Source organism: Zeugodacus cucurbitae, chromosome 4 (assembly GCF_028554725.1).
Source record: "Zeugodacus cucurbitae isolate PBARC_wt_2022May chromosome 4, idZeuCucr1.2, whole genome shotgun sequence".
In the NCBI taxonomy this organism is placed as follows: domain Eukaryota; kingdom Metazoa; phylum Arthropoda; class Insecta; order Diptera; family Tephritidae; genus Zeugodacus; species Zeugodacus cucurbitae.
In genome coordinates, this window is record NC_071669.1 from 35,971,713 (window position 1) to 35,997,538 (window position 25,826).

The 25,826-nt window shown below is 37.3% G+C and overlaps 2 protein-coding genes across 4 annotated transcripts; one reads left to right on the forward strand and one right to left on the reverse strand.

Annotated features, from left to right (window-relative positions):
- The first annotated feature begins 2,042 nt into the window (after positions 1-2,042).
- LOC105211595 (ecdysone-induced protein 74EF) lies at positions 2,043-21,399 on the forward strand. Of its 3 annotated transcripts, XM_054229370.1 has the most exons (6): positions 2,043-3,387; positions 7,142-9,351; positions 16,963-17,105; positions 18,165-18,701; positions 18,881-19,527; positions 20,798-21,399. In XM_054229370.1, exons 2-5 carry the CDS (start codon positions 7,818-7,820, stop codon positions 19,523-19,525), a joined length of 2,859 nt encoding a protein of 952 aa, XP_054085345.1. In that variant the 5' UTR covers positions 2,043-3,387; positions 7,142-7,817; the 3' UTR covers positions 19,526-19,527; positions 20,798-21,399. The 3 variants fall into 3 exon arrangements, with proteins under 3 accessions (XP_054085345.1, XP_011181415.1, XP_028895626.1); XM_011183113.3 differs by lacking the exon at positions 20,798-21,399 and having other exon boundaries at positions 2,044-3,387; positions 18,881-20,328; XM_029039793.2 differs by lacking the exon at positions 20,798-21,399 and having other exon boundaries at positions 2,044-2,954; positions 18,881-20,328.
- Positions 21,400-23,252: 1,853 nt separating this feature from the next.
- Positions 23,253-25,826, reverse strand: LOC105211536 (dnaJ homolog subfamily B member 13). The gene is made up of 4 exons (XM_011183013.3): positions 25,473-25,826; positions 25,061-25,412; positions 24,608-25,008; positions 23,253-23,605 (listed from the first exon to the last, which is right to left on the reverse strand). The coding sequence occupies exons 1-4, from the start codon at positions 25,693-25,695 to the stop codon at positions 23,463-23,465; spliced, it is 1,119 nt and encodes a 372-aa protein (XP_011181315.1). The 5' UTR covers positions 25,696-25,826; the 3' UTR covers positions 23,253-23,462.

The window sequence follows — 25,826 nt, forward strand, 5'->3', positions numbered from 1 at the left end:
CTGTCGTTGTCGTGATGGAACACAACATTTCTCCTATTGGCCGACCGCTTCCGAGTAATTGGTTCCTTCTGACGGTCTCATTGTTGATAATACGGGTTCGAATTAAGTTTAGCCGTAAGGGGTAGATCAAAGTAAATTATCTCTCTGCCAAACCCACAAAACAAAAAGCAAAATATTCTTGACGGTCAATCCTTGTTTGGTCACCGTTTGCTTGGGCTCACCACAATTTTACTACGATCGTTTTCGCTTGACGTGTTATTTCATTAAGAGAAACCATCAACATAAAAACATTTATAGATCTTGTTGCGATTCAGTCGATGAAATAAATTTGTGTGACAGCCTTTAAAATGAGAGATATGAATTACTAAAGACTTTTCTTTGAAATACCTACTATTTTCGAATATTGTCCTCAAAGTTTCTTTGTGCTTAGGGGCCATCCATAAATTACGTCACACCTTGAAAGGGGGGAAGGGTATCATTCAGAAGTGACATTGTGTGACAAGGGGCAGGAGGGGGTCAAAAGCTTTGTGACATCACATTTCAAAATTTAGGGCAATATCGTTTCCCGCTCTGCTGCGCTCCTGGCTGCGCTCCTGGGTGCTAGACGACTGGCTGCTCTGTACCACGCCGATCACGCGCGGCTACTTCTGCCGGCGGTGGCGTGGTTTTACCGCTGCGTATGCATGCTAGTTCAAAATGTGACAACTTGTGACAAGGAGGGGGGGAAGGGGTTAAAAAGTCCTTAAATTCGTATGACGTAATTTATGGGTGCCCCCTTAATGGAAAAAAGCTATATTGGTGACATAGCAACTTGCTTGGGGAAAACGCGAATAAGTTCTTGTCATATAGGGCGTATAAGTGACATTTGCATAACCTCTGACCATAAAATATTCAAATTAAAAAACTTGGTACACACATTCCCCTTCCCCTTCCTCGGCTTCCTTCGGCGGGTACTGCATCGAACACTTTCAGAGCTGGAGCACTTTCGTCCATTCGAATAACATGACCTAGCCAGCGTAGCCGCTGTCTTTTTAGTCGCTGAACTATGTCAATGTCGTCGTATAACTCGTACAGCTCATCATTCCATCGTCTGCGGTATTCGCCGTTGCCAATGTTTAAGAGACCATAAATCTTCCGCAAAACCTTTCTCTCGAAGACTGCCGTCTCATCGGATGTTGACATCGTCCACGCTTCTGCATCGGAATGATGAGAGACTTGTAGAATTTGGTTTTTGTTCGTCGAGAGAAGACTTTACTTTTCAATTGCCTACTCAGTCCATAGTAGCACCTGTTGGCAACAGTGATTCTGCGCTGGATTTCGAGGTTGACATTGTTGGTGTTATTGATACTGGTTCCCAAGTATACGAAATTATCTATGACTCTCAACAGTGACGTGGGAGCCAAGCCGCGAATGTGCTGACTGTTTGTTTGACGACAGGAGATATTTCGTCTTGTCCTCATTCAACTCCAGACCCATTCGCTTCGCTTCCTTATCCAGTCGGGAAAAAGCAGAGCTAACGGCGCGGTTGTTGCTTCCGATGATATCAATATCATCGGCGTACGCCAGCAGCGGTACACTCTTGATTGTAGCTTCTCTATTTAGCTCTGCTAGTTCGAGTTTAGTCCGAAAATTTGTAACATTCTAGCTTTGTTCGGAAAAGTATCTTGACAGGATTGCCAATTGACTACCCGACATCGTGTGGAATGTTTGTGTAGTGAAACTACAAATATATTGCTGGTGGTATTAACTCACATATCTACATTTATATATATATACTCGTACACACATAAATATATACATATGTATATGTTTCATTAAAAAATATACTGTACCTTCTCTTCTTGGAATTCCCTCTCGCAACATTGATTTTAAAAATTTCATCACCCACTAAAAGCTGTTTGCTCTCTGTTTTGGTTTATATTTTCTTTTGCTTATCTTCGTCAATAATTCCCACTTCCGCCTAATGTTATTGTGGTAAATTGTAACGGGCAATGTTACGAAAATTCGTGGTGAGCACAACAATGAAATACGCACGTTTTTTCTTTTTATTGGTGTCTCTTAGAAGTTTAGAATTGCTCTTAACGTGCGAAATCTCTTTTCTTGCTATATACCCTTCCTTTTATATACAGATGTATATGTGTGTATATTTCGGTGCGTAAAGTTCAGTGTTGTCATCCAGCCTCCAACCCGTTTGCTTGTTTGTAGTTGAGGGTTTGCAAATCGTTAGCCGTTCGTGGTCGTCATCGGTGGATTCGCTGCGAACACACGCAACGCACAATCCGGGTCAGAATGTTGGTGCACGTTTTTGCACGGTCGATTACATAGTACGGTGTTTCGTTAGTTAGTTTAATAATAAAAAAAGGCTGTTAAAGTTATCTCCAGAACCTTCCATTCCATTCCAATACAAAGAAAAGAGGGTGTATCATCTTAAATGGCACAAGTGACGAAATGGAAAAGATTTACAATTATCTTACCATATGAAGTGTACCCTCATAAAAATTCGAAGAATTTGTAAAAAAATTTAAAATAAAGTACTTCTCAAGTACAGCACATTACTTTTTTGTGCGCGTGTTGTGGTAACGCACCATAGTGCAAACCGAAAATTCGATTGGAGGTCCTTAGCATTTTCGCATGGGTTTATAGGGTACATTTTGCGCCTTTGTATGTGAATGTAGCCAAATCCTCGTCCACGCATGACGAATAGCTGATTCGTGCGCACGGTGTGCCCGATTGGAGCTATGCTATGCACTCGAAGCCTGCATTTAGGGTGCGCTGTTGTATACATGGCATTCTGATGGCATGGTGTACTTACAGAGAAGGCGGCTGCCACCAGCAAACAGCTAGCCGGGCCAACAAGCCTCAAATCAGTCTTCGTCGCACTTTTGAAAACAACGGTCGCACTCTGGTGGATGGAACGCACATATTGTTTTGTTGTTTGTTTAATTTGCCAGCTGGTAGGTGTTTGCCACAATCGGGTTAGGCTACTGTGTGTGTGTGTGAATAAATGTGTGGGTGGTGAAAGGTTCTCGGAATTTTCATGGTTTTCTGGCTTTGTACGGCACCAGCGAGGTGCTGTTGGAAATCTTTGCTGAGTGCTTGCTGAAGGCAATAAAGGGTGGGTGATTTCGATCGCAACGTTGTAGTGTACATACGTATACATCTCGTCATTCATACATAAGTTTGTATGTGCACGTGCGCGTATAAATACAAAATATGACTATATAACGGTTTACTTTTTGAAATTCCAATAAGCAGTTGTCATATTTGCAATCAGAAATCAAATGATTTAAGAGTTGTGTTAAGGAAAGTGAAAACTAAATTAAGTTGCCGCACAAATATTCAGGTGAAATGATGTCCACTGGAATACCGTTCAACACATAAATAGAGGTACACAAAAGTCTATTAGTCTGCTTTTTGTTTGGCAAGAAATTATTTTATTTTGAAAATTGTATTCTAACTCTCCAAGTGCATGCAATAAACCTTTAAATATATATTATATATTATAGACTCAGAAGTTCGTCCGTAGTTCTTTGTTGTCAACAAAAAACACTTTATTTGCTTATATACATGGATATATGTATGTACATACAAAATCAATGTGGACAACACCCTTTCATCAGTGGATTTAACCGCGAAAAAGTTCATGCAATTACATACATATATGTATGTATGTGTATGTACATCAGTATATCAGAATGCAACGTATATGACAGATACTTGTTACGCATATGGTTACAATGTTGTTTAAAACGCTTGTTAATTTTTGTCAACGTCCAGATTTCAACGTCTGGAGTCCGCCAATTCTGACCAATTTCTTGCATATCGTTAGGTACCTCGTTACAGGTCATTTAGCAAGTGTGGTATGCCAAAACATATGCATTTAATTGGTTTTTACACTCTCTCTTGATATACATATGTATGTACTAAGATCCTTTAATTTCCCAGTCCAAAAATCAGTTTAACGTCACACAGTTTGTCATGTCCTCACTTTTTTTGTTTACGCATAAAGAGATTTTGAAAAATCCGAACAAATGGAATGCCAAAAGCTAATCTATGTTCATATGTACATATATAAATAAATACTAAAGTTGTTAGTTACTTCCGTTTTGCAGCCTGATGTTGCAGTTTGGTTTACTTTCTCGTTTATACATACATATGTACATACATATATATATAATAGGTTACCCATGTACATGCAGATGTATTAGTTTATTCTATAATTTCTTGAATGAAAACGGAACCGGAACCGTATGTAATGTATGATGTTTACTAAGATTGAACAAGTAAGGAAAGGCTAAGTTCATTTTATACTCACGCAATTTATTGATGCAAATTTAAGATAACACACAATTTGACCCATATATGTATACGGCATAAAGTCCAATAGAATAACGAAAATCTTCATATGTATATAGTATATAATGGCTGAGATAATTCCTAAACCGATTTCACTAATTTTCACCATCAAGGTACAATATATCCATGATTTTACGCTCACTTAAATTTGCTAAGATACCTCAATATCTATATATCTAATAACCGTTATATGCGGAATAAGACATAACGTATTTTTGAGAAACCTATAATTAGGTATATGGGAGCTTTTCCTTTTTGTAAAAAAATTCTGAGTGTAGCTCACCTCTGCCATTTCTCCTATAAAATTTATTCTTTCTGATGTTTTCCGTTAGTGAGTTAATGCACTTTTAGTAGTTTTCAACTTAACCTTTGTATGGGAGGAGGTTGCACGAACAGACTGACGGACGGACAGACAGACATCCGGATTTGAAATCTGCTCTTCACCCTGATATCTAACTCGTTTAGTTTTATGACTTATTATACAAACAACCGTTATGCGAACAAAACTATAATACTCTCTTAGCAACTTTTGTTGCGAGAGTATAAAAACAATACTCTAATACAATATAATAAAAAATCATTGACTGTATTGCATACCTGTGAAGGTGCTCCATAAAAAACTAGATTTTATTTTGTCCCTTTTGAACTAGTAGAACCCCGGTATATTTTGACGGAAATTGTGGTCCATACTAGTCGTAAGGTAGTCTATAACTGCCATTGTTATGTCAATGTGTAACGTTAAGTTTAGTTTTTCTATGTAATCATACTGTTCCTTGTACATCCTTATACATCTATGTACATACATATGTATCTACTCACAGTGCACGCGTGTTTATTCATTTTGCTTTACACATGTTTCGCTATTTCGCTTGTTTGATTTTTTGCGTGCTTGTAGAGTGTGGTGTTTATTGATTAATTTCTGTCGCTGCTGTTCCGCTATTCGTTGTTAGATGCACCAACAACATTTTTAACAACTATGTTGGAGCGACAGCAACTGGGAGTACACACAATTCTAGGTCCTTCCACAGAAAATCACAAAAATTATGTGAATATGTACATGGATCACCCGTTAAGAGACAGCATTGCTATAAGGATCAATCTTCATCATCTACGGACATAACCATGGTCGGGTGTGAATCAATATGGACAAATGTACATACATTTATTTATATATACATAAGTATGTATTTATATGTATGTAACCGCGTAATTCATTTCAAGTTGCGGAATAACACTGCCAACGAGAAAGCGTCAAAAATGCTAAGTTAAGTGCGGAACACACAGCCAACGATAAGCGACGAGCGACATCTGTCAAATATTAAAATACACTCGTTCTTATGGGCACACATTTTTAGACAACAGCATGACTTCGCGACAGCAGGCTTGAAGTTGTCGCTGAAACCAAATCAGAAATGTTTCTAATTTTGCCAACGACAATGGCCGCTGTAAAGCTGCCACTAATATGTGAAATGCAAAATTATTCAAAGTTCTAACAAGTATGACCTTATTTTGCAGGAAGAAGCATCAAATAGCTTTGATATATCATTTGTAATAACAATCAATTATTTAAAACAGATAAATCGACCTATTTATACATTTTTTTCAAATATTTTCACTTTGAACAAAATATCTAAATTTTATTGAAGTGAAAGGTTTCAGTACAGCAACAAAATCGCTGTTTGATATGTCGCTGCCGTCTTCAAAATGTTCAAGACGTTGGCTTCAAAGCGGCATTTGTAGCCAGCCGTCGCTACGTCGTGTCGTCGTCTTTGTGTTTAGAGCATCAACGTTGTTGTGTATTTACTTGAGCGTCTTCAAATGAATTCTCTTATACTTTCTCTATTTACTCTTAAAAGTATTATTCAAATAGATTTACTACAGAATGCATTTTCTCTTGTTTTTATTTTTGTTGGCTTTTTCGGCAATTTATTATTATTATCCCATAAGAGAATTCAGTCATACTACTAGTAGCCATTGAATCATAAAAATTTGATGAAGTCTGAAATGGTATATGAGTAAAATCTTCTAACTATTTACTTAGTGAAGGTATTTAGTCTTCCTTTCATTGATTAACTAAGCTTTAGAATACTTTGTTTTACCCAAAATATATTTAATCTTCATTTAGTGAGGAAGCTCCCTTTCAATATCAGAAGAGACAGTTAGTGTTTCAGATTTGTGTATCGGGTGAAATAAATCGTACCCAATTCTGATGCAGTAAGGTATTATTTATTTTGCTGCGATTTAATTTCAAATCAGGTAATTGTAGTTTAGTATTATAGTTTTATTAATATTCTATCACTCAGTGGCAATATGCTCCTACATATGTATCAATCAAATGATCGGGGTGGCAGACGAATTGAGATATCCTGTCAAAAATTGAGACAGCCATTTCTTGGAAATCTTTAGAGAGTGGTAGGTCATATAGTGGTGTCATTTGTGGAATGACAGAAGCCTCTTCATACTATGATTGTGTGTACCGAATGTAAATCTCGATTACTATTGCGTATTACAAGAAATAAGGTCTTAGGGAAACTAAACTCTTTTACATAAATACATAAAAATCATAAATTATATCTAACTGTTAAATTGATTGTATAATAATCCTTTCATTCATTTCTTTTGCTTAAGATTATAATAATATTAATGCGAAACCTTTTGCAGTTCACCTTAAATTTGTGTTAACAAAATATGTATATAATCTTCATTTAAGGCATGGAGACCATAGCTTCAATCATATAACATAAATTCTTTGAATACCCTAATACTTTTTCTCTTTGTCTTGCAGAATAAAGTTCATTTTGACTATCCACACAGAAAGCCATTGATTAGAAAACTTGGAAAAACTCACTTAATTTCACTAAAGTCCATGAAACTAAATGCAAACGTCACTGAAATGTTATGAATGGGAGTGAATAAAGCATAAAAGAGTACGAGTACAATGGTCAATTTCACTACCAAAAAAGGATATTCTTGTTGGGAGAGTTTCTCCTTTGTTCAACGTTGTAAGCTTTTGTTCCATTCAAGAAATTGAAGAAAGCAAGCATTGAGCGAATGGCGTCAAATGAAAAACTCAACCGACAAAACGAAACTAGTGATGTATCCGTGATGCAAGTGAAGGGTGTGTAATGGCAGAGGAGGGGCGTCTTATGTCCAGAGGAAGGAGCCAAACAAAGCACACGTATTGAACTCAAGAATCTGGACGTCGTACATGCACGAAGCAGCGTGAAAAAGAAGAAGAAGAAAATATTGCTAAATATATATATAATTATATAAAGATCGACACAGCGATATGTAGTTCAAAATACGAAATTATCAAAAGATGGTAATATAAAGGAAGAACAGATTAACACTTAAACAGTCTACATGTTCTTTGAAAATTTGTACAAAATCAGAAGTCAGTTTGATCTTGGCTTGAAATGTGTCTGAAAAGCTAAAATCTGATCAAAGTAAATTAGTAATACATGTATATGAGTAATAGAACAACAACGATGAACTTCCCAACAACTCCCCCACAACAAGGTTTGATTAAAGATTATCCAGAGTCACAGGCCCCCAACATGAGGTATCCAGCCAGAGCACCGTCGCCGCACCCACAAACATATTCCTCCGGCTATGGTAACTTCGGTGACGCCCTACAATTCCATCACACAACACAAGCGAATCACCAACAAAATTACTCAACGGAGCAGTTACAGTATCACCAACAGCAACAACATATGCACTATAACAACACTTACAACAATAGGCTAATTAGTGATGGCCCACCCGGCGCAAGCAATAATGTGTCTAGTGGACCATTTTCGAGTATTTACAGTAACCGTGCAAGATACTTGCCCTATCCGCATAGTTTACCGCAGCATTCAATGCGTGGCATGTATACACCAGCTGGACAGCAGTTGATACCATCCAGCGTGTTGCATTACCCGCCCCGCAGTGCTGCCTATCAATCAAACACCATGTCACTGCAGCAACAGCGTTCTGTATTGCCAGAACAATATTCTTCAGCGCCACATACTCAACCACCACGTCAACCACATTTGCGGCAGCAACAGCAACCGTCACCGAAATCGCAACTGTTGCAACACCAAACCTCATTCGGGCCCAATGAATCGCACATGCGACATTATGCTGACACTCTCAATACGACACAGCCAACGTACGGGCAAACAACGCCACAAACACTGCACTTGATGATGCATTTAAACGGCAACAGGTCCCCACCTGCAACGCTAATATCTCCACCATCTCCAGCTCACACTCAGACCGCACGAAGCGTGTCACGGCCTCCGCCAGATGATGGCAATACTCATTTACAATTAAGACACCAGTTCCAGCAGCAATCCCTCAGTTCGCCTTCTGCAACGCAGACATTGTCTAACGAAGAATTGCTTACCGGAAATATGCCAACATCTCTACAGAGCGCGGAACCATCTCAGCAATTACCCGGGTTGCAAATTCAATCTGGTTCCAGCAAATCTTCCGAATTGTCAACAGTGAGTGAAGACGCGCAAGATAGCTCACGGGATTACCATGAGGAAAAGCATCTACAAACTAGTACATCTCAATCAGCCATCCATAATAATGGCTTGGCCAGCGCAAGTAGAATCATTTCACCGCAACAGACGACGAGTAGCGAATGTTTGACCACTTCACCACCATTAATAAGCGCTACCGGCACGGATAGTGGTATCAGCATCAGCAGTTGTAGTACTCGCGCCAGAAGCGATAGCACACAAAGTACGCCAGTTTATAATGGTGAATATCCAATGTCGGTGGGCTCATCTTCTGGAGTGTCTTACCAATGTGCGGATATAAAAGACTTTGAGGAAAATGAAATTTCAAAATTCAATCTGGAGATCGTTGAAGGCGACATTAATATGGGGGATCCGGGATCTGCCATGGTAGTTGAGGAAAACTCGTCCAATGCGAAAGAACAAACCATAGACCGAAGGTTCCTCAATGATAGAAATTTGTTTGAGGCAACGAAAGAATCTGGTGAGTAATTATATGAAATATTTCATCATTTTTGCATATTGAACTTAAAAAAAGTTGTTGTTTTTTGTTCTCTCACAAAGTGTTAAGAGATTTTGTTGTTTGTCTGTTTATCGTCTGTTCATAACAGAACTCAAAACACAAATTTCGTATATAAGCGGAATCGGAAACTGCTACGCCCACAAAATTGCGTTATTTAAATATATTTAAATTTAGACAGGATGATACTGTGTGTTGCTCTGGCAACTATAACAGGATTTGTCTTTATGTATGGCCACTTATTTAAGGATACTAAACACTGTTTGAAGCAATTGTTTTTGGTAGCATGCATATTGGTAGTATCAGTATAAGCACATAAGTATGATATTTTTAATGGCTCATAGTACAATTTTCAAATCCGAAAACCTTCAATTATGTACATAAGTGATTCTGAGTATTTGGCTAAATTATTAGGCCGTATTTTATTCAAACAATTAACACTGTCTCTATTGGCTTAAATTAAATAAAATAAGAAAAGTTCAAATTAAAAAGTCTTTGGACTTTGGGCCGAGAGATCGAACCGAGATCGAGAGATCGAACATTATATCCAATCGTTTTAATCACTGGCTTCGGGTGTAACCGAACATTTTATACTCTCGCAATGTGTATAATCATTTTCTGGTATTGATAAAACTTTAAACAATTAAGGAGGGGTTATGTTCGGTGTACCCGATAATTTTTACTCTCTCGAATTATTTATTTAATTTTATTAATATAGCACACACTTTGACCAATATATTCGGCATAAATTCCACTAAAATAACAAAAGCCATTAAGTATGAGCTATGCCTTTAAATGCCTAACAGCTTCTTAATTTATATATTGTAAATTAAAATATTCAGATGGAGTACAATATTGTGTAACATGTGAAGTAGGTCGTGTTTGAGAACCGATTACCATTTATAATAGCAGGATGTCAGAAAATTTACCAAATTTAAAAATTGGTCGTTGTACGTACGTTTTTCAACTTAAAAGTGAGGGAGGCTTTGAATGCAGGCCTATGCCATCTTTTCGGTATAAAGTCCATCGGAAGTTTAAAAATCAATATATTTGGTAGTTAACCTGGGGAAGTGATGACCCGATTTTACCAATCATTGACACAGATACATATTATTACAAGAAAAATATTTCTTCTGAATTTCTATAGAACATTTAAAAAGATTACAAAGTAGTATTAGTGCAAAGTTGTATTCCATTAGGGGTAATCATAATCCAGTGCAAATGGTCTTGCAAATGCAAATTTCGGTGCAAGTGCAAAATATTTTTGCACCATATTCTTAAACAAAAACAAATTTTACCAATTATTGACACAGATAAATATTATTACAAGAAAAATATTTCTTCTGAATTTCTATAGAACATTTAAAAAGATTTATCGATATTACAAAGTATTAGTGCAAAGTTGTATTCCATTATGTTCAATGGAACTTGATTTATATATTGTAATGTGAACGATTCGAATTTGTTTTTAAAGAAATCCTGAAAATGAACGTGATGGTGACGGATCACTCTTCAAAACGACAATGCGAGCTCTCACACATCGACTGAAACAACTGCATTTTTGAGCACTCAAAACTTTAATATTCCATAGAGTCATATAGGAGGATGGGATAATGTGTAGAAGTTCAAGTAAGTGAGGAAAGTTTTTGATTGTCATTCACTAGGGAGTGGCCAAAAACGATTCTTCTCCACATGGTTCAAGCAGCTCACGACTTCCGGTTTTAGACCAAGTATCCTCTGGGTAGCCAACAAACAGCCGTTTGGAGTCGAGCTAAAGTGAGAAGGCGAAACCCGCTACGATGTGATAAAAGATGCTTTCTATGAGCGTCAAAATCGTGCTTGGCAATTTCAATGCTAGGGTGGGTAAAGAAGGTGTCATGGGCACAACAGTCGGAAAATTCAGCTTCCATGACGAAACATCGCCAAACGGCCTGAGGCACAAGAAAATTTACCAGCAACATGGCTGTCTCCTGATCGAAACACGCGTAACCAAGCTGGTATGATGAGGATTGCCGTCTCGCAGCGGAGAGAAAACAGACTGCCTACCTCGCAACGTTGCAAATGCCCACAACATGTGCGGGATAGGATAGATACCGAGAGCTGAAGAGGGACGCGAGACGCATTTGCAGTCAAAAAAAGAAATAGGTCGAAATGCGTGAGTATGAAGAGGTTTCAAGACCGGAGCACACTCCTGAAGGACCCCGAGAGGTGATCTAGTTATTGATGACCAGAGTAGGTATACTGTGTTTGTGGAAGGAACACTTCTCCAGCCTGCCGAATGGCATTGAAAGTACAACACCAGGAGATGGCGAACCCGATTTCCCAATCGATGACGATGGAGTAGGTGTTCCATTACCCGACCATGAAGAAATTCGAATAGCAAGAAGAACAACAAAGCGGCGGGAACCGATAGATTAACGGCCGAGCTATTCAAGTACGGCGGCGAAGAACTGATAAGGTGTATGCTTCACCTTCTTTGCAGAATATGGTCGGAAGAAAGCATGCCTGACGATTGGAATCTCAGTGTGCTCTGCCCAATCCATAAAAAGGGAGATCCCACAATCTGTGCCAATTACCATGGCACAGACCTGGAAAATTCTCAACTGACCAGATATTCATCATGCGCCAAATCTTGGAGAAGTCCCGTGAAAAGAAAATCGCCACACACCACCTTTTTGTCGATTTTAAAGCTGCTTTCGACAGCACGAAAAGGAGCTGCCTTTACGCCGCGATGTCTGAATTTGGTATCCCCGCAAAACTAATACGGCTGTGTAAGTTGACGTTGAGCAACACCAAAAGCTCCGTCATGATTGGGAAGGACCTCTCCGAGCCGTTCGATACCAAACGAGGTTTCAGACAAGATGACTCACTAGAATAAATAGAGAAGGTACAATCCTCTATAAGAGTGGACAGCTCCTGACGTACGCCGATATTGATATCATCGGAAGCAATAACCGCCTGTTTCCCGCCTGGATCTGGTCTGGAGGTGAATGAGGACAAGACGAAATATCTCCTGTCATCAAACAAACAGTCAGCGCATTCGCGTCTTGGCTCCCACGTCACTGTTGACAGTCTTAGCTTCGAAGTCATAGATAATTTCGTATACTTGGGAACCAGTATGAACAACACCAACAATATCAGCCTCGAAATCCAGCGCAGAATCACTCTTGCCAACAGGTTCTACTTTGGACTGAGTAGGCAATTGAAAAGAAAAATCCTCTCTCGACGAACCAAAATAAAACTTATCATTCACGTCCAGATTTATGGTTCAGAAGCTTGGGCGATGTCAACATCAGATGAGACGATACTAGGAGTTTTCGAGAAGAAAATTTTGCGCAAGTTTTATGGAAACTCAGAACATTGGCAATGGCGAATATCGCAGACGATGGAACGATGAGCTGTACTGGTGTACCTGGTTACACTTGGGATCATCAACTCGGCTCTAACCGGCTAAACGGTTTCAACGCCAATCACATACATACATATGTACATATAGTCCTGACTTTGCACCGAATGACTTCTTTTATTTCCGTACGTAAAAAAAAACTAAAAGGCCTCCGTTTTTCGATACCTGAAGAGGCGGTTGATGCGTTCAGAACGCAAGCAATAGTGACAAAAGTTCTTCGAAAATGGATTCAAACGCGTGCAAAAGTGTTGAATCTTAATGGAGAATAATTTGAAAAACAATAAAGCGATTTTCGATGATTAAGATTTGTATTTGTTCTCTAATCCCGAAATATAAAAGACAACCTTCGTATGGGAAGTAGTTGTTGTCAGATTTCGCCAATGTTTAAGATATGACATCAGAATGAAAAGGACAAAAGAAAACCAGATTAAAAATGGTGAAATTGTTCATGAGTTATAGTTTTTGATGTACGAACATATTTATTTATGCGTTTACATATATAACTGTTCCCGTCTTCAAAATAGCTCACAAATATACATATGTACATACATCTAACATTAGCGACTGCTATAGACAAAGAAGTAATAAATACAGCACAAAATTTTCAGTTGCATGTATATCGACATGATAAAAAAAATTTGACCACTGAAATTTAAAATTTTATCATTCCCGTTATTTTTGAACACACCACGTATGTATGCAATAGCAAGCAGATCATTTCCAGTGTGTTAATCGATAAACAATGCCCTGTCTTCTCTAAAACTCACACTGCATGTATAGGTGTATGTGGGTAGAATGCAATGTGATAAGTTCTGCTATTTACAATAAGGCCTCCCTTAGGTATACAGGTGCGCTCAAATTCGACTTAAATGAAGAAAAAGAAACAACCGCAATGGCGGCGATTTGGCTTAATGTCATCAAGTCATGTACATAAATGAACTTTTAGGAAATTCTTGCTGGAAATTCATCCACACAAAGGTGGAGCATGCAAACTCGGAATGGATTCAATATGCTGTTGGTGGATGCGTATGGCGAAAAAATCGATGATAGAAAAGTGTAGAGACAGAAAAATGTGAAAGGAACGGACTTTTTAAAAGCATTTGCAACATAGTTTTACACTGAAACAATTTGGTACAACACTATAGTGCACTATTTTGAAATTTTGTTCGATATGTCACCGTACATATACGAATATTTTGTACATATATATGTACATAATTGTCAGTGCTAACATTAAATTTTTTAGCCCTTATTTTGTACACATTTTCTTGTATACATATATACACGTATGTATATATTTATATATAACAAGTAAGGAAGGGCTAAGTTCGGGTGTAACCGAACATTTTATACTCTCGCAATTTATTTATTTAACTTTATTTTATTATATAATACACAATTTGACCCACATATTCGTCATATATATTATATAAAGTCCATTGAAAGTTGGAAACCATAATATTAGGTTAGAAGCACCGAGATCCTCGTGTTCGATATATGGGGTCTTAAAAACCTATGGTCCGATTTCGGCGATTTTTAGAATGGGGCTGCCACACTATTAACATAATATTTGTGCAAAGTTCTGCACCGATATCTTCACTAGTGTTTACTTTATATATTGTAATGTAAACGATTCAGATTGTCTTCAAAGTTCTGGTATATAGGAAGTAGGCGTGGTTGTGAAGCGATTTGGCCTATTTTCACAACATATCATTGGGTTGTAAGGAAACTATTACAAGCCAAGTTTCATTGAAATCGGTCGAGTAGTTCCTGAGATATGGTTTTTGACCAATAAGTGGGCGACGCCACGCCCATTTTCCATTTTGTAAAAAAATCTGAGTGCAGCTTTCATCTGCCATTTCTTATGTGAAATTTAGTGTTTCTGACGTTTTTCGTTAGTGAGTTAACCCAGTTTTAGTAATTTTCAACCTAACTTTTGTATGGGAGGTGGGCGTGGTTATGATCCGATTTCTTTCAATTTTGAACTGTATTAGGAAGTGGCTAAAAAAACGACTGCATAAAGTTTGGTTTATATAGCTCTATTGGTTTGCGAGATATGTACAAAAAACTTAGTAGGGGGCGGGGCCACGCCCACTTCCCCAAAAAAATTACATCCACATATGCCCCTTCATAGTGCGATCTGTCGTACCAAATTTTATTTCCATAGCTTTATTTATGGCTTAGTTATGGCACTTTATGTGTTTTTGGTTTTCAGCATTTTGTGGGCGTGGCAGTGGTCCGATTTTGCTCATTTTCGAAAGCAACCTTCCTATGGTGCCAATAAGTGTGCCAAGTTTCATCAAGATATCTTAACTTTTACTCAAGTTACAGCTTGCACAGACGGACGGACGGACAGACAAACATTCGGATTTGAACTCCACTCGTCACCCTGATCACTTTGGTATATATAACCCTATATCTAACTCGTTTAGTTTTGGGTGTTACAAACAACCGTTATGTGAACAAAACTATAATACTCTCTTTAGCAACATTTGTTGCGAGAGTATAAAAATGAAACCTTAGCAAAAAGAAAAATGGGTACTTGGCGGTAGAAACATTTGGGTTGTTGTTGTTGGGTTTGGTGGAACCCTAACGGCATATAACTATATTATATTTATGTTGTTATTCCTACTGCTTCAGTGTTTCAATTCACTTAAGGTGTCCCAACCTTAGACCACCTGAATGTCTAGCTTTTGCGTTGAGATCAGTGTGCAAACTTAGTTCAGAAGTTATGCACAGTATTGGCAATAGTGGAACATATTTCTCAGCATGAGCCGTTGGACCTGCTCAGTTGGTGGTTGTGATAATAACATTGCTGGCGATGATGGCACTACTGATGCCGAAAGAGCCATAAAGCAAGGAGAGCAATATGGTCCATAAAACACCCACACCCTGTATGGATAAAGGAACCAAGTCATCTTATGTCTCCGCTGCGAAGACTCATTTAAAGCGCTTGTTTGCCTTCACGTAATAAGTACATATCCCGATAGCCATCTACATGCATACAAACACATGAATCCAGCTAAATAGGCATTCTTCGCACGCTATTTCACGGCGCTACTGGTATACCCATCCATTCAGCTAAAAGTTTATCAGAGATGTTGCCACCAACGGCACCGACGCCACCACTCATTCTGTTCTGCTGTGAAGAGTTAATCAATATTTGCAGAAAGTTGATGCTTGAACTTACATCTGCACAAGCATAAACACATTCATAACAAATGTGTGGCTGTATGTGGAATCCCATTGCACATACAAATATACATATGTATAACTAATGAAATATACCATGATATATACATACTTATAGCAGCTTAGCAGTTTTGCGCACTTTTTAGCATTAAGCGATGAAATGTTCAGAGAAATTGGATTCCATCTAAAGTCCAAGTACAGCCTGGCAGAGGGGCCTTCTTCTCATTTCGTCTTAGTAATTTTTTAAAACTTCGTAAAGTATGAGGTTTAGCGAACTAGCAAACTGTCAAATTCAGTATAACCTCAAATCCTAAAATTACGGATTCGCCCCTTATTAACTAATATGCTAAATGCCCATCTTTAGTCAGCAATCATTAAATATTTGTATAACTTTCAACAAAATGTACATCTTTCGAAAATCTAAATTTGAATAACGGTGTTTTTTTCAGTGTACTGACCATATTTTGAGCATAACGTTGTGTGTACCATTTTGCCACTCAAGGGAGGGTGTATTAATGCAGTTTTTATTATTTTTTCTTGAACCATGTGCATCATTGAGAGAGTCCTACGAATTACATACACACCTACTTTACAAATATTTTTATTTCATATAAAGCTCTTTCAAAGTTCTCTTATGTTTATGTTACTCTCTCTTTATGTTTGTTAAATACTCATCATCACATATAATGGAAACGAATTTGGTGAAGCGAAATCTTTGTGAAGATGGTAATGAAATAAACATGATTGGGGCACGCTTTGTGCAACAAGTTGTGCCCATGCTCTCTCTCAGGGCTATGAGAAATTTCAGTGAGGAATGATTAATAAAAAGGATGTAAATTGTATGTGAATGAATTGATTTTTCCTTTTGGATGAAATTTGCATAATAGCACAGGTTGAACTCATATAAAACAATTTTAAAATAAAATATGCTCGTAATTTGTATTAATAACATCTTATTTTATTTGAATCCATTATAGATGACAAAACAGAGGGATCAGATAATACGACCGCACTTTTGGAACCAACAAGATCACCAGGAACTCAGAATAATATAGAGCAATCCTCAGATACCCATCGCACAGAAGAATTCTTGAATGAGTTAACTTTAAATACACAAGAGGTAAATGACCAAAATTTGAAATGTACATACATAAAGCATAATGTGTTATACAGCAGGGTTCTCAAACAACCACGAGGAACTATTAAGTAAGACATTTTAAACGATTAGCCTCCTTTAGCAAACTTAATATTTGACAAGTTTTAATGTAATGAATTTGAGAAACTGCAAAATAATACATTTCGAACTTTGAGAGCAAAATGTACGTATTGAACATATTTAGAAATGACTGACACCTGGAGCGACTCCGATGGGATTGCCCAGTTTATACCTGACGTGTTAATAGCTAGCTCTATCGACGGGCTGTGTTTTCGTTTACGCCCTTCATCAACCTCCGCCCACCTTGCACGTGGTTAATGAGTACTCGTAAAAACTTAGCGTGCCTATACACATTTAAGTAGTAGGTAATGTTGTGTAGAATATATGAGCATAAGAGAATTAAAAACGCAAGAGAATTTAAAAATATAAGACAGATATGAAATGAATACATTAATATGCTTTGACCGTTTTCACACGGGCAATTTTTGTCGCGGCAATTCTTAGTTTTATAGGAGAGGGGGCGACGAAGAGAGGAGAATTTCTCTCTCTCTCGCTTCCCTTGGAGAGGAGACGAATAGAGGAGAATTTTTCTCTCTCTCGCTTCCCTTGGTCGCCCCCTCTCCTATAAAACTAAGAATTTCCGCGACAAAAATTGCCCGTGTGAAAACGGTCTTTGGAGGGATTTAACGATGCCACGACTTGTAGCATCCTTTACAGGGTGTAGTGCTAAAAATTTGATTCGAAGTAATGAAATTTGGTGATCGGAGAGTATAATAGTTTTGTTCACATAATCGCGCAATAACATCCATTGTGGTCCGAAATATTAGGAGCAAGTGAGCGTGGATTGAACCCTGACACCAGGGATCACAGGGAATGTGAAAGAAAGGAAAAAGTTGTGGCAAAGTAAAATGTATAACATGTGACAGAACCGACTACCAAAATTTTTTTTTTTTTTTTAATGGGCTATGTGTCAAATACTTACTTTTCACAAAACACTACTATTGTTCATTGCTTTATTTTCAGGTAGTTCCCAGAAATACAGAAATGAAAGGCGAACACAAAGAATGTACGGAATTGCCTCTTAACCAACAGCAAACTCATAAAGAGCAGCAGGAAAATGTTCAAGTTGGAGGGAAAACCAGGGAGAGTATTGCTCCCAGTAGTAATAACATGCGGACACCATTGCCGATATCTCCACGGCCCCATTTGGAACCTTCCGCGCAAGAGTTACCATCTCCGCCTGTGCCACCAGCTCCACCTCAGAATTCACCAGTCGACTATTGTCGAACAAGCAGCATCTCAAATATGAACGCATTTGCCTATGTGCCACTGCCAACGACGCAGCTAAAAGTCCCCACATCAGCAGCTGCTGCTGCTGCGGCGGCAGCAGTGGCGGCGGCGGCGGCAGCAGCTGCTGCGTCAATACGCTCGAACAAAAATCGCATTATGGAATGTGATCTGATACCAAGCAGAAAATCGAAACGGAAATCGAACCTCATTCCTGGAAAGCGGCACGAGGATAAAGAGAGTGTCGAGGTCAGCGATATGAAGGACAATCGGGTAAGTATGCTTGGGATTTTTTCGATTATTACACTTTTTAAATAAAGTGCATGAAAAATAAATTACCAATCGTTACTTAGATACAGCCAAAATTTGAAACGTTGAAATCAATTTAAGACACATATCAACATTGTCACATTTGCTTTAAAAGCACTATTGACATATCTATTATTAAACAGGATATGACACCATTGCCTGGATTCCAACAAGCGTTTGGATCCACTGAAATCGGTCGCTTTTTCGAGACATTTCTCTTGAGTCCACCGGATTGCCACAGCTTCACTGACAACTACGAGCCTTTTGATGCTGACGAAAATTGGCAACAAGTTCACCAACATCAGCAACAACAACAACAACAACAGCAACAGCAACACCAATTACAAATTAAGCCGGACCAGCAACCACTTGAACTTAATCAATTACAGCAACATAAGCAACAACAGCAACAATATGCACAACAAGAGTATGTTCATCGAAGATATGCAGATAACAACATTTACCCATCTCCACATCAACGATTGTATCCCCAGTACCCACATTCGACACTACATCCCTCTCACCCTTACCACCGAGGGCAGTCATACCCGTTCCACATAAGTGCTAACAGTAACCACCGCGATATGCGGATGTACGGCCGCAACGCTCTTAATCCCTATGCGATGCCTTCCGAATACGGTGCTGCTAGATCGGGAAGTAGCTCCCCCTCGTCGCCTTATCAAATGCCTTTGAATTTGCGATCAGGTTATGGCTCTGCATACGATGGGCGATACAGTTATGGGCGCATAAACGGTAGTTACAGTGGGATACGATGTAACGGCTACTAAATGTAAGTGTATAGCTAAGAATTATAGCCAGTATGTGTGAAAAAATAAGAAGAAAACATTGTTAAATATATTTACAAAGAAATTTTCAAAAATATTAAAAATAGCGAAAACCCAGTGACACGTTAGCATTTCTTGCATATGTACATAGGATCACTAGAATGATCGGGTGAAAAGTTAATATAAATATGTGCCTTTTCGGACAAAATTCTGGAACGTCGTCTTCAGTTCAAAATAACGGTATGAAAACAATTTGATCAAAATTAAAAAAGTTGAATTGTACATATATATGTATGTATGTAGAGAGAGACTTTTACTCTAAAATGCAATTGAAATTGCTTTTTAATCTTTAAATGATACAAATATATCAAAACAAAGCAAATTAAAATAGTACAACTGAGAAAGAATACTCGTAAAAAAAATAAATGTTAAAAAGTTGCAAAATTTACTTGAACGTCTAGAAAGTCTTTCAAAAAGCCTTGAGAAAACGAGAGCAGAGTTCACTGATATTTATGTATGTGTATAAGTCTTTAATATTTTCTTCTTTTAATTGTGACACTTTTGCTCTAAGATGTTAAGCTAGTTTCACTTTTCTCGTGTATTAAATCAATGACCCTTTTGCGGTTTACAATAATTAGTTGTTATTGATAAAAAGAATTCAGATTTATTGAGTGACCATGGAGACTTTTCCCTCTGCGCAGCACATCAGTTTTGACATCAACGTTGTTCTCAATCAATAACATATAAAACAAACCTTTCGCAAAAAAATTCTGAAACTTAAAGTGATTAGTGGAATTAGTTGTAATTAGTAAACAAAAGTTTAGTTGTTCTAATTTGTCGAGTTGTATACCGAATTAGGAATATAAACAAGGATAGAAAGTAAAGAATTTAAATTTACAATGGAAATAATATGGAAAGTAATTTATATGAAATTTGACTTATATTGCCAATTCTAGAGTTCGAGTTATGTAGAATTTCGAGTAATAGAAGTTCAACTGTAATTATTTTTTTAATTCTCTATACACATTATAAATTATAACTTTTTAATTGGCTTTTTGGCGCCTATCCTTGAGAAAATATTCCAGTCGAAGTTTAGAAGAGAAATAAAATAAGTAAATGTTAAATTTTTTGAAAATGTCAGCCTATAACTTAACCTCAAATATATAGTGTGTGACTGTTTTAAGTTAGAAAGTAGTCATTTATTTAAATAAAATATATTTACATGTTATTATTTTCAACTAACTCCGTAATAACTTCGCTAATGTTGTGTTGCAGACATAAATATGTAAATGTGTTCAACACATTTTTAACTTCACACTAAAAACAGCATTAGGAGTAAGACTTAATAATAAACATTGTCTGCGGAGGCTGTATTAGAAGACATGAAGAAAGTGGAGCAAACTCAAAACAATCCAAACCATATAAGTAAGCAAAATAATATAAATCTTTAACTTACATAAGTGAAAACTATAAATATAATCATATGATCATGAATGTGCCATTTAAATATTTAATTATCGAATAATACTCCAATTTCTCTAGACAATTAAAAGTAGTCAAATTTATGTGAAAATAAGTGTAAAAATCAAGAACATGCAGTTGCGTGTGTATGCGCTTGCATGTAAAACATTTGTATGTATATTAATGGCAGACGGCAAAATTAAAACGAAAATTGTTACAAAGAAAGAATTTATATATCTATATGCATATATGTATGTATTTTTGCGTGTCTGTATTAATTTGAGTTTTTTACTCTTTGTATTCATTGCATAAGATTTAAACGAATTTTTTTAAATATAAATATATTTTTAACTTATCTACTTACTCACACATCGGCAATTACTCATTCATTTAGTCTTAATAAATAAGTGATGATTTTTTAAATTCCTTGAGAGCAGTAATGATTACTAATTAACACGTTAACGATATATCGTTATTTTATGATTTTATATATTCTTCAGCTCAACTTTTCTATGGAGAATAAAATAATAATCTTCATTTTTTATACGCTAAAAAACATTTTAAGCGCCTTTTTCCTTGCACTGAGAAGTTCGTATCGTTTTAAAGAAAAGCTAATGTTAATTATTCTATTTTATTATTTAATATCGGTGTTATATAAAGCAATATGTCGATTATAGCGATCTACTACTATTCAAAGACAGAAAGTTTGGATTTTTTGCTAAAAATTGGACTCAGTTTCGGCAATTTCTTGCCTGCGACCATTGTCATCAAAATTTGTAAAAAGGAACAAGCTGTGGATAAAACAGGAATATTGAGAGCATCAATAAGCTCATGCAATTTAACCACCACCTGCATTGATTTGGGATATAGCGCATCAGTCAACGATGAGCTCTCAGGCCATCAAATTGCTCAGGATTTCCACATGCCCAAATATTCTACAGCAATACAATATCGTTTTAGTATCTGATTTAGTATCTCGATCAACTTCAAGGTACCTAAAATCATTTCGTGGAATGTTTTAGATGGTTTCGTCCGCAACAGAAGCGATTATCGACTTCGTTGTTCATTTGACCCGTACGGAAAGTAGCAAATGAATTACAAATGATTGCCATGTCTGACGCAGTACCCGGATAATACTCATCAAGCCCTATCAGTATTTCACATACGAATTTCTTACTTATAATTATATACACATCAAGCAACCGATCCGGAAGCAGCGCATTTTTCACAAAAATTTAATTGACACTACCAGTGAAATATTATTTGATTAAGTTTATAGTTTATAGTCTACAGTCTTTTAATTCAAATATTTTTTAATAACGGATTATAAAGTGTGTGATATACGTAAATATAAATAACGGGTGATTTTTTTGAGGTTAGGATTTTCATGCATTAGTATTTGACAGATCACGTGGGATTTCAGACATGGTGTCAAAGAGAAAGATGCTCAGTATGCTTTGACATTTCATCATGAATAGACTTACTAACGAGCAACGCTTGCAAATCATTGAATTTTATTACCAAAATCAGTGTTCGGTTCGAAATGTGTTTATCGACAAATTTTGTTCAGCGATGAGGCTCATTTCTGGTTGAATGGCTACGTAAATAAGCAAAATTGCCGCATTTGGGGTGAAGAGCAACCAGAAGCCGTTCAAGAACTGCCCATGCATCCCGAAAAATGCACTGTTTGGTGTGGTTTGTACGCTGGTGGAATCATTGGACCGTATTTTTTCAAAGATGCTGTTGGACGCAACGTTACGGTGAATGGCGATCGCTATCGTTCGATGCTAACAAACTTTTTGTTGCCAAAAATGGAAGAACTGAACTTGGTTGACATGTGGTTTCAACAAGATGGCGCTACATGCCACACAGCTCGCGATTCTATGGCCATTTTGAGGGAAAACTTCGGAGAACAATTCATCTCAAGAAATGGACCCGTAAGTTGGCCACCAAGATCATGCGATTTAACGCCTTTAGACTATTTTTTGTGGGGCTACGTCAAGTCTAAAGTCTACAGAAATAAGCCAGCAACTATTCCAGCTTTGGAAGACAACATTTCCGAAGAAATTCGGGCTATTCCGGCCGAAATGCTCGAAAAAGTTGCCCAAAATTGGACTTTCCGAATGGACCACCTAAGACGCAGCCGCGGTCAACATTTAAATGAAATTATCTTCAAAAAGTAAATGTCATGAACCAATCTAACGTTTCAAATAAAGAACCGATGAGATTTTGCAAATTTTATGCGTTTTTTTTTTAAAAAAGTTATCAAGCTCTTAAAAAATCACCCTTTATAAATTCAGATTTCAAGCGAACATCGTATAATACTTAAAATACACACAAAATTTCACATTTCAAATTATGGATATTTCTACAACATTTTTTTTACTATTTCTTTCATTTAAATGTAAAAAATTACAATTTCGAAAAAGTTATTCAGGAGGAAGTGGTTCCTTTTTAATGGGTGGTTACTCTCAGCTGCTTAACGTTTACCTCGTTTCTTGTGCATAAGGGTGTGAATGGGGTGTGGAGCATCTCCAGCTTCTTCTTCCATTCCTTCTAATTCATAAAAGAAATCCTTAGTTAAATTCCGCATTTTATTTGTCATAGTTTTCGGATATTCAACTGAAAAGAACAAATCCGTAAGAATAATCGCATATATTTAATAAGAGTCAAATAATTGCTTTATGATCGCCAATAATTATATTATGGGGAAAATTTCGTGAAACCGGCTGTTAAGGTCAGTTCAAATAATTATTCTGAACTCAGAAAGTATGTAAGATAAATCTTCATTTAAATGCTAAATACTCCTAAGTATGGATCAAAGATGGCTTATATCAATTTAAGCGACTGGTTCGTCTGCAGAGGTAGTTCAAACTCTGTCTACCGCAAGCTGAACATTGGAGAGAAAAGTATCCAAATGTTTACCCGTAACCATAGTCCATACATGTATATATGTATGTAAGAGTCCTATTAGCACATTCGCGGCAGGATGGACATTATTAACAGTAAGTGGTTCATGTGATCCCTTTTGCAGCCGCACAAATGCAGATCTCTGAAATATGCCTACTCTCAGAGAAGTAACCATATTGGTATTCAGCTCGACTTAAAATCTCTGCAATATCTTGTGTCCTGAAACGAAAAAAGACTCCCCTTCCACCTTTTCCTTTGAGTTTAGATCCATCCGTGAAAGGTTCAATGTGCCTCTTACATACATGTACATGTCCCTAGCAAACCTAGGGATAGCCTCCGCGACACAGGGGTCGAAAGAAGGGAGGATTTCAGTATGTTCCCTTTAAAAATGGTCCCTTTACCAGCTTCTCTGAGTCTAACAGTTATCTTCGCGGCAATATACCTATCGATTATATCTACGGTGCTATGCATAGAATGACATTGAGTTTATTGTAGGTACCAAAGAGCCGTTTTTCGACTATGTTTCAGATGTTTAGTGCTTACGTATGCATATTGAAAATTATGTTTGACTTGAGTACAAATTCTCTAAAACCATCGAACTGTATGTATATACAATCTTGAAATTTCAAACTGTCTACAAATCGACCCATACTAGTGTATTTTACTAGCTCTTCAATAATAAACCGCTTTTTCTCACCAAAAATTCCATCTTACCTTCAAATTTGATAATCAGATCTCCAAATTTCTTTTTCTTCAACCCTGCGGGCCTCATATCAGGAGCAATTGGTAGATTTTCACACACCGGAAGTCCCTCCTTTTGCATAGTCTTCTTATAGCCTGGGAACACCACATCGGACACGTTTATTTTCAGAGCACGCTTATCTAATGTTCTAATTGTGAAACTGAAACCAACAAGTGCATCCTTTAAAGTTATATGATGGGTATAGACTAGGTCATGATGATGACTACGTTCGAATATAGGATGCGGCTTATCAGCTGTTATAAATATAATATCAGCTGGAATTTTAGTTGGGCTGCGATCACCTTCCTCCTTGAAGCAAAATCGTGTGCCTTGGGTGGTACCCGGCATTATCTTGAGCTTAAGTGTTTTTTTTCTTACAACGGAAAACATTTAAAATATAGTCAATATTTGTATTATTGTCTTACCTTTTCTCTGTGCGTGTTTCCTTCGTGTCAATAAACTCTTGTCTCCAGACGTGCATCAACTTCGTACAGCCTTTGAATACTTCTTCTAACTCTAAATAAATTATTTTTTCCACAGGTGGATCCTTTTTTCGTACACCAATGCCATGCTCCAATGTGGAATAGAGTAAAGGTGGATTAGTAACGACGTCGATGATATTTGCGTAAGGCGAGTAACTGCCAAAAACCTCATGATATACTTTCATATGATCGCCATGATACTGATAAGGCGGAAAGTAACCGTTAGGTAATTGAATGCCCTGAAAGAGTCCAGCCTCACCGAAGCGGTCGTAGATGGCCCGATACAAATCGTTTCCTATATTTTCATGTTTTTATGATTTTTGCATAATTGTACATTTTTCGCTGTTGATCTTACCTAAAACATCATAGGCCATGTTAATATATTCCCACTGGCGGTTCTTTGACAAAGGCTCCATATGTGTTGGTCCCAACAGAGGGACAAAGTCGCGTTCATACTTTGGATCGCGATGTGGACAAAGTTGTATGGCCAATGTGCGATACGCCAGCGTTATATTCTCCTTGGGCACATCCCGAGGGACGTTTAATATTGCATAATAATCGAGTTCTGTGCGATTCATGTGGTCTGATTATGGAAACTCGAATTTGTTATGACAAACTAATTTATGACTTCGATATTGAGTATAGAAAAATTTCTGTTTTCATTATGAGAAAAGCAACTGACTTTCCTTGGCAACAAATTCTTGTGATA